The sequence below is a fragment of the Eptesicus fuscus genome, chromosome 8 (assembly GCF_027574615.1).
Source record: "Eptesicus fuscus isolate TK198812 chromosome 8, DD_ASM_mEF_20220401, whole genome shotgun sequence".
NCBI classification, from domain to species: domain Eukaryota; kingdom Metazoa; phylum Chordata; class Mammalia; order Chiroptera; family Vespertilionidae; genus Eptesicus; species Eptesicus fuscus.
Window position 1 is genome coordinate 104,395,478 of NC_072480.1, and position 17,338 is coordinate 104,412,815.

Genomic DNA, 17,338 nt, shown 5'->3' on the forward strand with positions numbered 1-17,338 from the left:
TGCTCATCGCTGGTCTCAGTCCGGGGTTTCTCGCAGGCCCTCTCCTCGTCTCCCAAAGCCTGAGGCCAGCTGTCCCCGCTCCCTCCTGCCTCCCTGAGCAGCTCAGCTTGGGGGCTCAGGGCACCTCCCCAAAGGCCAGCAAACAGGGAGGGCTCTGCTCTTGGCCAGTCTCTGTGAGACTCAGGGTGTGGCCACTGGTGGGAAGTCGCTTTCTTCTCACCTTGAGGACTCGAGGGGCCACCTTCTTAGAATCCGCTGCTCGGCTGTCCGTGCCTTTCACGGAGCAGAGGAGTGAGGGTGGAGGGAACACGCCACGTCACATTGAATCTCAGTCCACGGAACTGCCTCAGTGCGTGACCAGTGACCAGTTACACAGTTTAATGTGCAAATAGTTTTAGTTTTAGCAAAGAGCATTGTATTTTACTGATGTATTTTTCCGTTTTCTGCCACTTGGGGACCATACATCGCAGCTGCTATAGACGGTGACTTCCTGAGCCCTCTGCAGTGATTCTGATGGAACGTGGGCATGCTTTGTTAGGGGAGTCGTGTTTTCAGGGTGGCATCTGTCTTATACTGCCAAGCACGTTAAACTGAGCTTTAAACAAACGCGTGCTTTATAAAACGGCATAGCCAAAAATTGATTTACATTTCTAAACGAACCAACTCAGGTTAAAATATTTTTATAATGTCAGCATCTGAGGTTAATGACCCGTTTTGTAAAATCTTATATAAACAGTCTAATCCTTAATTTCTGTGTTTCTTTTTTCAAATTCCTCTGTTGTAGATTCCTAGCTGTTGCCAGTTGACAAAATATTTAGCTTGGAGGTAAAACAGTGACCAACCCCTGGTGTCTGAGCATTCCTCCAGGCCCCGATCTTTGGAGCGTCCTTGGTGGGGGGCGAGGCTCGACACCTGCCTCGCCGCCGCCCGCCGAGGGGCGGCCTCTCTGGGAGCCGCTCTCCCGGTGCTGCTGTGGACTGTCCCTGACTCCCACCGCGCGGTCAGCACCGAGCGGATGTCACCTGCCTGCTTTCAGGCATACCCCTCTGCTGGGCCCTTTACAAAGCAGCAGGCTGGGGGGTGGGGCGCAGCGCTGGGGAGCTGCATGCTCCCCGCATGCTCAGGCTGCTGGCCGTCCCTCCCCTGGCAGCCAGCTCGGGACTGAGACTGTCCTGTGGGGCAGAGGGTGCGAGCGGGGTTTGCGTGGGGCTGTGCCAGGCGGTGACAGTTGGTGTGAGGTCCCCCTGCACGTGGTTTATCTCCGACCTCAGAGTGGGCGGTGCACGTGGGCTTCGTGCTTGGCACTCACACCCAGTCTGCCCGCCGGGCTCCTCGGGGCATGGGGGTGGCTGAGGTCTGCGGGGCCCTCAGACCAGCTCCTGGGGCACCCTGCACTGTCCACCCCCCTCCCCGTCCTCATCATGGGCACATGCATTCTGAGTCCTTAGGAACCACACGCCCATAAGTGCCTCCTCTGTGCGAGCCTCACCCACTCAGCCTCACCCACCCACAGAGCCTCACCCACACAGCCTCACCCACCCGCACAGCCTCACCCACCCTCACAGCCTCACCCACCCAAACAGCCTCACCCTCACAGCCTCACCCACCCGCACAGCCTCACCCACAGAGCCTCACCCACCCTCACAGCCTCACCCACCCGCACAGCCTCACCCACCCTCACAGCCTCACCCTCACAGCCTCACCCTCACAGCCTCACCCACCCTCACAGCCTCACCCTCACAGCCTCACCCTCACAGCCTCACCCACCCGCACAGCCTCACCCACAGAGCCTCACCCACCCTCACAGCCTCACCCGCCCACAGAGCCTCACCCACCCACACAGCCTCACCCACCCGCACAGCCTCACCCACCCGCACAGCTTCAGGGTCCCGGCTCTCAGACCCTCTGCTGCCCTGCCTGCTCTCACCGCTTTTACAGCCAGAGAGAATTCTAGGCCAGGGTTGCCTTGCTTTCTCCAAGCCTTCATGAGTAGCGCCACCAGCTGGCGTACAAGGTAATGGGAGGGAGCAAGGGAACCATAGCAGAGCGCTGCGGGGTGACTGTCTACCGTTCCCCCAATTCTGCCTCTTTTGAACTTGGCAGTCATCCTGACTTTGGGCTGAATCATACAACTGGGTGTGTTTAAACTGCAGAAGGCAGTGACTCTTAAAGCTTTTGGGTAAATAATACAGCAGCCCTAAGTGTGTGTCTGTAGGACGCCATCCTGACACTTCCCTGCAGGCCCACACTCCACGCCCACGATGGCATCGTTGGCTCCTTGCAGACAGGGAGCAGGCCCCAGGCAAGCACTGTCCTCACAGGGGCCCTCTGTCGTGAAAGCCAGTTCGACTCTGAGAACGGAGAGCGAGGAGCTCTAGGAAGCCAGAGGTTTTCTCAGGTGGTCTGGACCCAGCCACTACAGTGGTGCTCCCTTCCTGGGAAAATCACCAGCAAGTCCTCACCTGTAGTTGAGGTCCTCGCCCGAGAGAGAGAAGTGCTCGTACAGGGCCTGGGCCTCGTTCCCCTCCCAGTCGACCAGGCGGATCCTCAGCACGTAGCGCTTCTGGGTGGTCACCTGGGAGACAAACTCGTTCCCCAGCCAGTGCTCGCCCGCCGGGTTCCCGAAGCCCTGCAACCCGAGTGGAAAGTCAGTCCCCGTGGGCTTCCCCGTGGGCTTCCCCTGGGTCTGAGATGAGTGGCCCTCCACCTCCCTCCCGTGTAGCGACCTCAGATGTCACTGTGCCGGGAGACGGGTCCTCCAGAGAAGAATGTGGGCCTGGGTGAGGCTGGGTGAGGCCAGTTATAAGAAACTAAGCTTCACGGGGGGAATTGGTGCTGGGGTAGCAGCTGGGTGTGTGGGCTTGCCAGCCGCCAGCTGCCCTGATGCGAGCCCCGTGCTCACGTGCTCTGTCTCACTGCGTGGCCCACGCTATACTGACAGGGCTGGTCTTTAATGTGGGGGGGGGGGGGGTGGACACACCAGGTAACAGAACCCTTTGGTTGAAAAGTTGTCCTGAGTCATTGGTGAGCTTGGGTTTGTGGTGAAAGCTCTCTCATTTCAGATGGCTCAGGGCTGTTCATACCGCTTTATACTCTTTCCAAGTCCTCTGGAAGTCCACGCTGCCGTCTTCTCGCCGCTGGATGAGCGTCCATCCCCCTCCGGCGGACTCCATGTCGCAGTAGGCCTGCAACGGGAAGGGCACGTGACGGTTGTGCGGGTTGCGACTGGGTCTCCTGCTGAATGTGAGGAGCGAGATACGTGTAGATGCCCAACAACAGGTGCTGGTGGGGTTCTCCGCGGGGAATCTCGTGGTCTCCCAAGAAACAGGTGGTTTTAAGTAAATTGAAACCCATGACTTAAGAGGATGAAGATCACAGCGATACAACGCAGGCTGGTGATGGACGAAGGGTGCCTGTCCTCTGTTAGGCTACGACCCCCCAGCAGCTGACGTGGATCGCCCTTCCTTAGAGTCGCTCTGATGGGGCATCGGCAGGGGGCCCTGCCCTCTCGTCTCCACCCTGGCAGACATGCATGGACCCTGTCCATGTCCCTGAAAACCTTTGTGACGGCAGCCAGTCCCTGCACCTCTGCTGGAGGGATGGAGGGGGGTCCCTGTGCTGTTAGGGTTCCCGGGACTCCTGTGATGTGGCGTGTTCTGGGGCCATCCCGCTTCCCCACGTGGGGCCAAGTCAAAACTGGCGGCCATCACTCAGCAGCAGGGGCCCGAGGGGCCACGGGCCTGGCGTGATCTAAGCGTGGCCTGGCTGCTTGCCTCCGACTCGCGTCGGGCTCTGCCCTTTGCTCACTGCCCGTGGCATCCCCGCTCCTCCCCCCCACCCCCAGCGCCTCTCAGCTCTGCTGCCACGCCGGCTCGGCAGGTTTAAACTTTGTCAGAACGGAATTCTTTCTGGGATGGGAGCATGCATGCTCCATTTCAGCTCAGCTAGAGGTTTTTCATGAAATTAAAACCCCCTGAGAAGAAGATCACATAAGTAGCTCTAAGTAATGAGATTATGGTGGAACGAAACGTTTCCCGGAGAGGGAAGAGAAACGCCCTGCAGTGCAGCAGGTAGTAAATGTGGAAGGGGAGGTTCATAACCACGAGCAATAGTCTCGCTTTGACGTTCTCCGCGGTCCTTTCGGTGATGATGGCGAACATGTTGACAGGCGTGCTGCTCCGTGCGCTAAACCAGCGAGCTGGGCCCTCTTCCACGCTGAGGGCTGCCTGCTGCCAGCCTACCCCTCTCCCAGCCTCTCCCTTTGGACACCTGTCCATTGAAAGGAACATGCAGCCTCGCCTGGGTAGGTCAGCGGGTAGTGTTGGTCCACGGACGGAAGGGTTGTGGATTGGATTCCGGTCAAGGGCACACACCTGGGTTGCAGGCTCATCCTGGCCCCCAGTCAGGGCGTGTGTAGGAGGCAACCAATCGGTGTCTCACACATTGATGTTTCTCTCTGTCTCTTCCCCTCCCTTCCTCTCTCTCTAAAAAAAAATCAATGGGGAAAACATCCTTGGGTGAGGATTAACAAATAAAGAAAATTCCACTTATGCTTATGCATATGCATGTATATATACATATGTGTGTGCTGGAGGCAAGTATGTGTGCTGAGGCAGGTGTGTGCTGAGGGAGGTGTGTGTTGGAGGCAGGTGTGTTGGAGGCAGATGTGTGCGGAGACATATACATATATATATATACATATATATGCCTAATATGCAAATTGTCCCCGAGGGAGTTCCACTGGGAGACCAGGACTTTGATCGCTCGCTATGACGTGTGCTGACCACCAGGGGGTGGCGCAGAATGAAGGAAGGCCCTGGCCGGCAGTCGGAAGGCCCCAATCGGCCCTGATACCCGGCCAGGCTAGGGACCCTACCCATGCACGAATTTCATGCACCGGGCCTCCAGGTAAGAATAAAATGATTTCCCATCTTCAGTTCATTGGACATTAGACTTGATCTGCTTGCGGGAACCCCTCACCTTGTGCTGGCAGCAACCTTGTTAGTCATGGTTGCCGCTGTGCACACCCGTGGGGAGCTCCGTGGAGCCCCTGCTCGTGTTATCCAATCAGACAGCGGCTCTGCGAGACTGCTTCCTGCTCGTGGTATCCAATCAGACAGCAGCTCTGCGAGACTGCTTCCTGCTCGTGGTATCCAATCAGACAGCAGCTCTGCGAGACTGCTTCCTGCTCGTAGTATCCAATCAGACAGCGGCTCTGCGAGGCTGTGGCTGCCTCTGGAGTGAAGGAGGTGTAGTCGGGTTTGGCTAATGCGGCCGGCCGTCGCCCAGCTGGAAAGTGGGACACAGGACTGCCATGGAGTATTGTCCACCTCACTCGGCCCCAGAAACGGGGACTGGCCTGAGGCCCCGCAGCAGGTCCGCGTCGACGGGGGTCCACACACAGTCCTCTCCTGTTTGCTGTGGGCCACGGCGGCCCGGCCACTCACGTCCATCGTGTGTCACGTAAAACCCACCTGGTGAACTGGCTCCACACGCTGCCTCGGGCTGCGAGGCATGTGCGCGCAGAGATGTGAACCCCCGACCCAGACGCGCATCGGCCGGGCAGGCTGGTCGGTCCTCAGTGCCCCTCCCTCACTCCAGGAACGTGGCGTCCTTAGATGTCCAGCCTCCGCTCTGAAGTTACTGATGTCAGGTCAGCCGTTCATCTCGGTTTGGAAGTCAGAGTCGAGCCTCTGGGACGGGGCGGGTCCCTGCGTGTGCGTGAGCAGTGCAGCCCTGGTCTCTGACGCCGAGACTGTCCAGGTTTTAAAGAAGAGAGCTCACGGAAAGCGGGGTGTTGTGGCTAATTCAGTCCTGAGACTTTCAGAGTGGTCCAAGCCCGCGGCACTGGGGGAATGGGGAGCAGCCCCCGCCCAGGGCCCTCGGGGCTTGGGCACCCCGCCGCAGGGCTCAGGGCGAGCTGGCTTTAAAGCGGGAGGTCTCCGCAAGTGCTCGAGCAAGTTCAAGGTTGTGGTCGGCCTGAGGTCACGGTGAGGGACCCACTGAACAGCACACACAAGCACACAGAGCCTTCCCGTGACATTGGGAGGAAACTGTTCCGTCTGGAACCAGCAGACACAGCACTTTCCATGCGCCACCTTGCAGTGTCTGCACCGAGACCACTGGCGTTTTCAGAAATGACGTTGAAATATTTAGGTCCTTTTGGAAAAGATCTCCCTAATCTCCTCAATATCCATCGCTTGGATTAGCTGATTCGGGGCGGAAGGGGGCGCCCGCCATGCAGGGAGCTGGCCCTGGGGGCTGAGGGCACTCCCGGGGTAACAACTCCCGTCTGTGGGATGGGCGGTGAGCACCGGCCCCAGCCTCGGGGGGACATCACGTTACAGATGAGGAACGCGGGCCGTGTACAGCTGAAATGACTGACTCAGACTCACAGTTGGCAGAGCCAGAATGTAAGCCCACATCTGTGCATCAGAGTCTCCAGCTGGAAGGGAATCTAAAGCACTTCATCTGGACCATTTTAGATAAAAGGAACTTGAGGAGAAAGATGGCTGTTCCCTGCCGTGAGTTACTGCTAACGTTTGAGAGGAACAGCAGTCCTAATACTTCCAGCGTGAGCGGAGACTCGTCACCCCAGCCCTGCCTGCCTCCCTCCGGCAGGGCGTCTCATTCTCATCGGCAGCAGAGTACTCGGGCTTTTCCCCTAATGCACTGCTTCCAGGGCACCGGGGACAGTAGCTGATTCCAAGGCTGATTGAAAGCGGAGTGCACGCCTTCTCATGTCTGTGTGCTGAGGCAGGTGTGTGTGTGTGTGTGTGTGTGTGTGTGTGTGTGTGTGCTGAGGCAGGTGTGTGTGTTGTGTGCTGAGGCAGGTGTATGTGTGTGTGTGTGTGTGTGTGTGTGTGTGTGTGTGTGTGTTGGAGGCAGATGTGTTGGAGGCAGGTATGTGCTGAGGCAGGTGTGTGCTGAGGCAGGTGTGTATGCTGAGGCAGGTGTGTGCTGGTGCTGGAGGCAGGTGTGTGTGCTGAGGCAGGTGTGTGTGTTGGAGGCAGGTGTGTGCTGGAGTCAGGTGTGTGCTGAGGCAGGTGTGTGCTGAGGCAGGTGTGTGTGTTGGAGGCAGGTGTGTGCTGAGGTAGGTGTGTGCTGAGGCAGGTGTGTGTTGGAGGCAGATGTGTGTGTTGGAGGCAGGTGTGTGCTGAGGCAGGTGTGTGCTGAGGCAGGTGTGTGTTGGAGGCAGGTGTGTGTGTTGGAGGCAGGTGTGTGCTGAGGCAGGTGTGTGTGTTGGAGGCAGGTGTGTGCTGAGGCAGGTGTGTGTGTTGGAGGCAGGTGTGTGCTGAGGCAGGTGTGTGTGTTGGAGGCAGGTGTGTGCTGAGGCAGGTGTGTATTGGAGGCAGGTGTGTGCTGAGGCAGGTGTGTGCTGAGGCAATGTCTGGTCACCTGCACACCAGGCTGTGCTTGTCCCAGAGGACAGCCCTGGGGAAGGGAGGAGGCGTGGCCCCTGAGCCTTTGGGGTGCCCCATTGTTTCTTGAACTCACCATTGAAAGGGGACGGTGGCTGTTCATTGGGAGGTATTTTCTTTAAACTTAAGGAAAGGGTCTCACACTTCAAGGACGACAACTGACAAGCCCGGGGCCAGGAGAGGGGAGTCGAGTGAGCGGAGCGCCATGTGGTCAGCAGGTCAGCCAGCTCAGCGTGGACCTGGAGCCCGCAGGACGGGCAGGGTGCCCTGCCCGCGGCCGGGAGGAACCCGGGGAGCCCTCACCTTTGTCTCCTCCGTGGAGTTGGGGAACGTCAGCGTGTAGACGCCGCTGGTGGTCAGGCCGGACTTGAAGGCCTCCGCGCAGTCTCGGAAAGCGACTTGCTCCTCCTTAGCGGCCGGGGCGGGCCGGGCTGCTTCGAGATAAAGAGCGTTTATTTTAGGTGGGGCTCCTGGGCAGGTGGAAGGTAGGGCTCCGAGAGGCACTCATTGGGGGTCATTACAGCTGACTTCTCACAGGAGGAGAAAGGACGGGCTGGTTTTCTGCCCTTTCCCAAACCTGCCTCTCGCAGCCTGTGTGCTGTTGATTCTCAGCGATCGTTACCTGAGGTCACGCTCCCGCTTCATCAGCTTCCCCATCGGCTGTAAACTATCACTTTTAAAGTTCTTCCATCCGGAGTGGAGCCCGATACAGTTATGACAGGAGAATAAACGAACATCCCCCAAAGCAATGGTACCAGCCAGGGCTGCACGCACCCCCGGCCCTCACCCCATCGAGACTGCTGGGGAAGACATTTAGTGACCCTGGGGGTTAGCAGTTGTCCCAGAGAGTTTGTGTTAAAGGGGAACTTAATGTTTGTTTATCTGTGTCTTTGAAATTCTTTGTCTGGGTATAAAAATTCTAAGACTATGAAATTCTTCCAAATTTTAATATTCAGAATTCCCATCCCTTTTTGCCACATTTTAAAAGCGTGTGTGTGTGCATGTGTCCGTGTGTGTCCGTGTGTGTGTGTGTGTGTGTGTGTGTGTGTGTCCTCGCAGGCGTTTGCCTGCTTTTCACTGGAGGGAGGGTCCCAGGCACAGGTCTGGGCCCTTGGAGGGGGCGCTCGGGGGACAGGACGGGGCCTCTTGCTCTCCCTCCTCCGCTTTCCCTGCCAGAGACCCAGATTCTCTGCTCTGCTCGTCCCAGCTGACACCTCTCGCACCTCCATCCCCCTGGACATGCCTTTTCTGTGAAAGTGGAAAAGTGCACTTTTCCTCAATGACACAAGTGTGAAGCGAGCCGGAGGGCAGGTGTGGCACTCTGGCCCCGTGTGAGGCCTGGCGCTGAGCCCCAGGGTGGGTCCTGTGCCCCGTGTTTGTGTCCTGGCTGAGTAGAAGCCTTGTCTACGTTCTCTGCTGAGATGGGGTAATTGCACGCCGAAGGGGAGCGGGATCGTGTCTCTCAGGGGAAGATGAAAGCTCAATGTGACTCATGCGCAAAGTGTGTCTGTCGAAGATACAAGTTGGAAGGACAGTATGAGGTGAGCCGTAGGAAGAACTAGACCCGTGTACTTAAGGAAAAAACGTAGAACGCCCACAACCGCATGTCGCATCTCTAATTCAGGACGAGACACAGCCTTCGCCCTCAGTGAGGAGGTAGAGAAACAGGTGCTGCAGAGGGTGTGGCGCGCGGGGGGGGAGGTGCAGCTGGGAGGGGTCCCGCAGGTGGGGGGGTAACAGCTGCGGGGTCCCGCAGGTGGGGGGTAACAGCTGGGGGGGTCCCGCAGGTGTGGGGGGTAACAGCTGCGGGGTCCCGCAGGTGGGGGGTAACAGCTGGGGGGGTCCCGCAGGTGTGGGGGGGCAGCACAAGTGTGGGTGTTAGAGGAGGGAGCAGCGTTGCCCAGTTACTGACAGTGTCTCATCCAGTCTTCACACAGTCCTCGGGGCCCAGGGCTCTTTTTCCCACTTAAGACATTGCCCTGCCCAGCCCGTATACCCAGTGATGGTGGGACTAACTCAGATGGGCTCTTTGTGGCCCATGAATAAAAGGATGTTTGGGTACTTTGCTTCATAATAACTATTTTGTGTAAATACATCCCTCCCCTTCTTCCGTTTTGTCCTTCCTACTTGGTTCTGTGTTGAGACCCTGTAAAGCTTTTATATCAAACTAGAGGCCTGGTGCACGGCATTCATGCACTGGGTGGGGGGGTGTGTGCCTCAGCCCGGCCTGCACCCTCTTGCAGTCCAGGAGCCCTCGGGGGATGTCCTACTGATGGCTTAGGCCCACTCCCCGCGGACCTAAGCCAGCAGTCGGACATCCTTAGCGCTGCTGCTGTGGTGGGAGAGGCTCCCGCCACCACCTCTGCCCTCGCCAGTTGTGAGCCCAGCTTCTGGCTGAGCAGCACTTCCCCTGTGGGAGCGCACTGACCACCAGGGGGCAGCTCTTGTGTTGAGCATCTTCCCCCTGGTGGTCAGTGTGCGTCATAGCGACCAGTCGTTCTGCCGTTCGGTTGATTTGCATATTACCCTTTTATTACATAGGATATGTAAGAGAAGAAATGCCTTTTCTGAAAGATGAGAACTTTTTAGAATTTTGAGAATTTCACTGACTGAATTCCACTGCACTTGATCTGAGGTGGGTGTGGCCACCAGCGTGTGCACTGACTGAGGGGTGGCTGCACTTACCGCCTGACGTGGCCACCATGGTGTGCACTGACTGAGGGGTGGCCTCCCTCAACGCCCGACATGAACACGAGTGTGTGCACTGACTGAGGGGTGGCCGCACTCACCGCCCGGCGTGGACACGAGCGTCAGCAGGCTGTGCACGGTCTCCATGAGGTCGTGCTGCTGCTTCTGCAGGGCCGAGTTGTTCACGGTGGCCGTCACCAGCTGCTTCTCGAGCTCCTCGATGATGGAGTTCTGCTTGGACACCAGCACCTGCAGCTGGTCCTTCTCCTCCTTCATGGACTGGAGCTGCACCGTGTGCTTGCCTTCCATGTCGAGCACTTTCTTCTCCAGGAAGCTTGGGAGGGAAAGCGTGTCAGCTCGTGCAGGGTGTTCTGAGCCCCCCAAGGCCCAGGCCCATGCCCGTCTGGTCAGTCTCGTAACCTCGCCCAGGGATTCATGTCCTTGGAGTTTCTGCTTCTCCAAGGCACCGTTAAGATGTCAGAGGAGCCGGCCTGCATGGCTCAGTGGTTGAGCATCGACCTCGGAACCAGAGGTCACGGTGTGATTCCCCGTCAGGGCACATGCCTCGATCGCGGGCTTGATCCCCAGTAGGGGGCGTGCGGAGGCAGCCGATCAGTGGTTCTCTCACATCATTGATGTTTCTCTCTCTCTCTCTCTCCCCTTCCTCTCTGAAATCAATGAAACTTTTTTAAAAGATGTCAGAGCAGTTGTAGGGTGATGCCGCTGCAGCCTGAAGGAGCTCTCGGGCGCTCCGTGGGTGGACAGGCGGCCATGCCGTCCATCTGAAGGGATTTGAGGAGGACATGCCCTCGTGAGAACGGAGGGGTTGTGGCAGGTTATCCCAGGATGTCTGTAGTAGGAAGGCTGGCAACCATGGCCTCTCTGGAGAGGAGCGTGGACCATGCAGAGGTGCCTGAGCTTTGGGAGCGCAGGTGGATGGGGCAGGGGAAGTAGGTGGGGTAGTGGGAAGAGCAGGCTGAGCCCCTCCCTCCTCACGTGACCTTGCCTGTTACCTGGCAGGCCTTGTGCTCTCTGGCTCTCAGTAATGCCCTGCCTCTCACAGAACATCACGGTGCACAGTCATGTTATAAACGAAGGCGCGAGGTATGTGGCCTCGGAGGCCCTTCTGCTCTGTGGTCTGACTCGGTTGCGCTTCTTTTGGGGGCAGTAACATCTCCATCTTTACCCCTGAGACGTGACTCAGCCACGGAACTGACCACCCAGGAAAGCCTTCTCTGGCAGCGTTAGCATCCCGTATGCACAGTTATCATCAGACACCGGTTGTATCTGGTAACTGCACCCCAGCCCTCGGTCCCTGGGAACCAGGACAGTAGCCCCTGTCCACGCCTCGCCAGCAAGCAGCCCGTTTCTCCACGCGGTCACGTGCACTCGGCTTGCACCCGTTTCCCACATCCTTTTCAGTGGTCATCCCTTAACAGTTTCCTTGACATCAGCCAAGTCATTGTCAGTTGTACGTCACCATCCTTCATTAAAACCAGGTGACTCGCCACAGCAGAAGGTAGCGTGGCTTTCTGCCTGGCGTCATTGCCAGCGCCCGCTCAGGCTCCAGCTTTGGAGCCTCCTGCAGCACTTGGTCCCTGCCTCTGCCGCCTGCACAGCATGCGCCCTCCTTTGTCTTCACTGTCCCCGGGCGGTGGGGGGCGGTCACATGGCCCGGCGCATGCGTGGATGTGGGGACACACGGGCATGCGTTTTCTCGGGAAACTAGTTGATTTCTCCCTGAGCTAGACCAGCACAGCTGCAGAGGCAGTCGCATCCTGATCTGAAAGGCCTCCTCTCAAACGCAGGAGCCGCACCAGCCGGGGTCCTCCCAGCGCTCCAGGTCGCCGTCCCAGTCAGAGCAGCGCTGGCGGAGACATCAGCTCGGTGAGCCGCCGGCACTTCTAGTGAAAGGAAATCAAACACAGTGGCCCTTGAACAGCACGGGTCTGAGCTGGGGTCCACGTGTGCCTGGACTTCTTTCAGTAAATACCTGTGATGTTTACATCTTGTTTCACAAGCTGGGTGAGCATCTGGGAAAGCAGAGTAAGTGGGGGCAGGGAAGCTGTTCGTGAAAGAGTGTGAAGGAATGGAGGAGCCTAGAGCAAGATGAAGCAGGCGCACGCCAGCCCCGGGCGGCTGGGTCCCCGGCCCGTGCTCGTCCAGCTTTCACACCCAGAACCACCCAGTCAGCGGGGTCAAAGGGGTGCAGTCAGGACTGCGTTTGAAAGCGCTCCAGCTGACTGAGCAGCCTGCGGGCCGTTCGTGAAGGGCTGAGCGGTGTCTGAGCTCGGGAGGCGGGTCCCACTTCTCGGGGAAGTGGCAGTGACTGGACAGATCTTTACACGGATGGCGCTGGGTGCCGTGCCCGAGGGTGCGAGCACCGTGGCGCAGTAAATAAAGCGGGACAGGCCCCTCCTGGGTGTGTCAGCAGGCTGGCCAGTGCGGCACACGCTGCCCCCGGCGGTGTCGGCGCGTGACCGCGCATCCGTCCAGCCCCCACGTCCAACAGGACTGCAGCGTGCGCAGCCTGTTCAAGAGGCCTCGGCACGATGCGCCTGGCGAGACCCGGCTCAGTGATGGGTCTCGAACGTGTGTTTCCCGCTTTGCAGAAGCGAAAATTTGAAACATTTAAGAAAAATACTTGGATTAAAAATTGACTTGCTTTTTCAAATTATACATTATTTGTGCTTTTCTTACCTGTTCTTATCCTGCAGCTTGTTTATTTCACTGGTCTGGTCCAGGATCTGTTTCTCCAGTTTGTTGGTGGACAGGGAATGTTCCAGAAGCTGGAGCTCGAGCCTCGTCGTCTGGTTCAGCACCTGCATGTGACACAGCAGACGCCCGCCGTCAGCTTTCACGGGGACCCTGAGCCCCCGGGCGGGGATCCAGCCCTAGAGTGCACGTTCACCCCGTGCCTGCGGGGTCCGAGGCGTGGTTCCCGGTTACGTCAGGGTGCGCTTTATTGGGAGAGCGTCTGCCCGTTCCGGACAGTGGTGTTTGTGTCAGATAACAAAGCGCTAGTTTCCTTGTCCTGCCGTGTTGGCCGTGCTCAGCGAGGCAGAGGGTGTGAAACGCTCACCCGAATGCCGGGAATTGTGACTGCAAAGGCCCTGCCTCCCCTTGTCCGCAGCCACGCTGGGCGGACGCCACCTGCTCCATTCGACACACAGCTCGTTCCCCATCTCCTCGTCGCGGGTGGTCTCGTGGTTAGCATCTTCCTCTTCCGTTTCTTTTTCCGGTTCTGCACCTGGCGTCAGCCGTCAGGAGACAGCCCACGGGGGGGATGCGGAGCCCGGCCGCACGCACTGCCGCGGCCCCACCGCGTCCCAACACTGAGGACGCGTGCGTTCGCGTTTGCCTGCCTTGCGGCAGGAAGGATCCATTGCTCGCTCCCGTGTGGCGTGGCCTTTCGGGATGCGCAGTCACGTGGAAGTGTGGGCGGAATGGCTGCGCAGGAACCGGGGTTCTTGGCTGAGGGGAGCATGGTTTGCTCGGGGCCCTGACATTCATGAAAGGCCGTGGGCAGGGCAGGGCCGGCCCAGCCTGAGTCGCGGCTGGAGGAGGGCAGGCCCGGCCCTCTCCTCGGTGGCCACGCGGGCACTGGCCAGCCTGGGGCAGGGCTTGAACCAAACACTCCCCTCTGTGGCCCAGGCATTCTGTGGGGGCTCTTGCTAAGAGGGAATGGAAACTCCGAAGGCCCAGAGAGGACCGTGGGGGGTGCGGAGGGTGGCGTGCGTGTCCCTCCTCGCCCAGGACCCAGCGCAGTGCTTCGTCGCCTGCGGGGCCTCCAGCTGCGGGTGCCTGTCGGTCACTGAGTCCAGGACCCCAGACCGCCGCTGCCCCTCTGTCCCATTGTGGTCTCACAGGCTCGAGGAGTCACACTTTGTACAGCAGCGTCCATGCTTGGACTCAACCCTGCCTCGCACGGTCACTGCTGGTGACACAGTGCGCCGCGCAGCCCGGGCTCGGGCCGCGTTCTCACGTGTCCGCCTGGACATGGCTGTTTGCTCTCCAGCCGTCCGCCGTGCTCCCAGCTGGATCCTGTGACGTGTGGCTTCACGGCCTCGACCACAAAGGCTTATGAAGTGACGGCAGGTCTTGCACAGGATGTAGGGAGGTGTGCGTCCCGGCTGCCTCTGCCACTCACTGCTGTCGCCTTCCAGGCACATCGGCGAGCCCACACCCACCAGCCTTCGGTCGGAAGCGGCAGCGGGGCTTCGTCACGACCGTTTGTTGTAACAACGGACTGGGTGTGCTGACACTTTCCCGTTAAAAGTTGTACACGTTTTCATTCTTACCTTTTGTCACCTCTGTGGATCGCCCTTTTTGGTACCTTGTGACCCATCGTGTGAATGCTCCCGTTTTCCCCAAACTGTCTGAGGTTGTGGGAGGATGAGGTCAGCAGGTCACTCTTACCCGTCCTCGCGTGAGCTGACCTGTGCTTCTCCCACCACCCTGTTTTCCTGTTCCCTGCCGTCAGCTGCCAGGGGGACAGATGGCCCAGCTCAGGGGGAAGGTGAGGCTCCTACCTCCTGGCTGGCCCCCGAGCTGAGACGGCCACTCCCACTGGGACGTGCGTGGGACGTGCCTGCGTTAGAGCTGCTGGTCTCTCCTGAGCATCACGGATCCTCAGAGCAGGAAGGTGCTCGCCCAGCAGCCCGGAGGGGAGCGGGCCTGGGAGCCGGGAGCACTCACAGGGGGCGGGGGGGAGGGGCGTGCCACAGGTTCTTCCAGCAGCACTTCCCCCACGCTCACCTGCTGTCCTGTGTGTGCTGCTGGCGGCTCCATGAATTTGGTTTTACTGATTTGCAGTTATTCTTTTAATATTTTCGTGTTTCAAGGTCTTTTCTACTGTTAACCATTAGCTCACAGACTTAAAGCTGAAAGGGGACTTAGCAGTCATTCCTGTGACCCTGCCTCATCCATAGCCACACGGCTGAGATCCCAGAGCCCAGGGCCTTGCTCAGCTGTTCATCCAGCCACGTGGAGCCGGGACCATCAGAGAGCCTGGCTCCCGGCGGAGTGAGCCCATGTGCCTGCTCCCTTTGTCTGTCTGTCTGTGCTCCTGCTCCCTCTGTCCGTCTGCCTGTCTGTCTGTGCTCCTGCTCCCTCTGTCCGTCTGCCTGTCTGTCTGTCCTGCCTGCTCCCTCTGTCTGTCTCTCTGCCCTGTCGGCTCCCTCTGTATGTCTCTCTGCCCTGCCTGCTCCCTCTGTCTGTCTCTCTGCCCTGCCTGCTCCCTCTGTATGTCTCTCTGTCCTGCCTGCTCCCTCTGTCCATCTTTCTGTCCTCCCTGATCCCTCTGTCCATCTGTCTCTCTGTCTCCCTGCTCCCTCTGTCCATCTTTCTGTCCTCCCTGATCCCTCTGTCCATCTGTCTCTCTGTCTCCCTGCTCCCTCTGTCTCTCTGTCTCCCTGCTCCCCCGTCTGCCTCTCTGCCAAGTCAGACCGTGACTGTGTGAACCGGTAGGACAAATTGTGTAACTCACACCAGGAATGGCACAGTCTTCTACCACAAGCGGCGGGACAATTCCCTGAGATGGAGGTTTTGCCCTGAGGTCTGATGGAGAGCAGTTCTAGCCTCTGCCCGGGGCCTCGTTCTCGGAGGAGGAGACCTTGAGGGCCCAGAAGCACGAGAGGCACGCGTGTGCGGGACAGGAGCACGGCGCGGCCCCTGGTGGGACAGATCCCTTCACCTCAGCGTTAACCGCGAGGACGTGGTCCTGATGCCACATCCCGGTCTGGGCCTGAGTGCTTATCGCGTCCTCCCTGCCCCCCCCCCCCCGCCCCCGTCCTGCCTCCACTTGCCCACTGGGCTTTCGTGGCCGCGTGCGCCGTCTCGGGCTGTCCCCGCATCACTCACCTGGGCCTCGACGTCCGTCAGCTTGCGCGTCTGCGCGGCCGTCTGGTTGAGGAGGCTGGAGCCGATCTCCATCATCGCGGCCGTCTGGTTGTGCGCGGCGCTCTGCTGCAGCGCGGCCACGCCCCTGCGCATGCTGTCCTGGATGTAGCTCTCCAGCTGCGGGCACGGGCGGGGCCGGGCGTTAGTCGGGCGGAACCTTAGCCACTAGCAGTCAAATACAAGGCATCGTGCGTGCATAGGAGGCCAACTAGGCGTCCACCCCGCGGCAGGCGGAGGGAGCGAGGCCGCGCGGGGCGCACAGCGACGGGGTGTCCGGGAGGGACCCCAGGGTCGCCCTGCCACGCCCTCTGCCCGCTGCCGCTGGGTCCCTGTGCTGTAGGGAATGGAAAGTTGGCCCTGAGAAGCGTTGTTTGTGCCACGTTGTAGATCTGTTTCCCAGAATGCAGAGTTCAGATGCCTCAGACGGAGCGGGGAGGCCGCCTTCGGCCTTGCCCAGACTGTCAGGACCCCTCACATGCTGAGCCCGCCCCCCGCACGGAGTTCATCACACATCAGGCAGCTCAGGTTCCCCAGCCGGGTGCACGGGTGCACGTCTCTCAGTTCCATCGCTTCACGCACCAGTTCCAGCCCCGCCCCCACCCCATTGCTCCTCGCCTCCCTGCCCGAGTCGCCGTGCGAGTGAGCACCCGTCTCCCTCCCGTGGGTGTGGGTGTGGGTGTGGGTGTGGATGTGGGTGTGGGGAGCTAGCTCGGCTGCCGAGTGACATAGGGAACTGTCCACGCAGGACAGCAGGCGCCAGGCCATGGGGTCGGGCAGGGGCGCCTGCTCCCCACGCTGCAGCCTGTGATCAGGAGGTGGCTTACCTTCGGGCCCCGGGTCCTCATGTACAAAGTAGTTTCTGATGGGTCAGAGGACTGTTTGAAGGACTAGTTTACAAAGTGGTTTACAAAGTGACCCCGATGGCAGGTCTGTGCCCACCTGGCACCGTGCCTCGTTCCCGCGTCATTGGATGTTCCCTGCACTGCGCTTACATCCCCTCGATGTCCGTAACCCCGGTGTGTGCTGCTCAGTCCCTCACCTTTTCACTCGGTGTCCCCCCCGCCCCCCGCCATCAGTCTGCTCTGTGTCTCTGAGTCTGTCTCTGTTTTGTTTGTTTATTTTACTCTTTAGATTCCACCTCTGAGTGAAACCATCTGGCATTTGTCTGTCTGACTTTGTCTCCCTCAGCCACACCCTCTAGGTCCACCCAGGCGGCTGTGAAGGGTAAGATTCCGTCCTTTTTACGGCGGATTAAGGTTCGGTGTGTGGGTGCCACAGCCTGGCATCCCCCTGTGCCCCGGGCACCGGGCTGCTTCCTCAGAGCTGAG

General features: G+C 59.3%; 2 protein-coding genes across 4 annotated transcripts in view; one reads left to right on the forward strand and one right to left on the reverse strand.

The window, feature by feature from the left end:
• The window catches only part of MCPH1 (microcephalin 1), a 107,214-nt gene that overhangs the window by 45,360 nt on the left and 44,516 nt on the right, over window positions 1–17,338 (forward strand). The gene's annotated exons all lie outside the window — the stretch shown is intronic.
• The window catches only part of ANGPT2 (angiopoietin 2), a 43,078-nt gene that overhangs the window by 3,487 nt on the left and 22,253 nt on the right, over window positions 1–17,338 (reverse strand). Inside the window, exons 2-7 of one of the 3 annotated variants that reach the window (XM_008157765.3) lie at window positions 15,972–16,127; window positions 12,810–12,931; window positions 10,211–10,443; window positions 7,725–7,852; window positions 3,084–3,185; window positions 2,463–2,629 (exon numbers count right to left, since the gene is read on the reverse strand). In XM_008157765.3, the coding sequence (XP_008155987.2) occupies window positions 2,463–2,629; window positions 3,084–3,185; window positions 7,725–7,852; window positions 10,211–10,443; window positions 12,810–12,931; window positions 15,972–16,127 (908 nt within the window). Of the gene's footprint in view, window positions 1–2,462; window positions 2,630–3,083; window positions 3,186–7,724; window positions 7,856–10,210; window positions 10,444–12,809; window positions 12,932–15,971; window positions 16,128–17,338 lie in introns of all 3 variants that reach the window. The other 2 variants (XM_008157764.3, XM_054720199.1) reach the window with 2 other exon arrangements.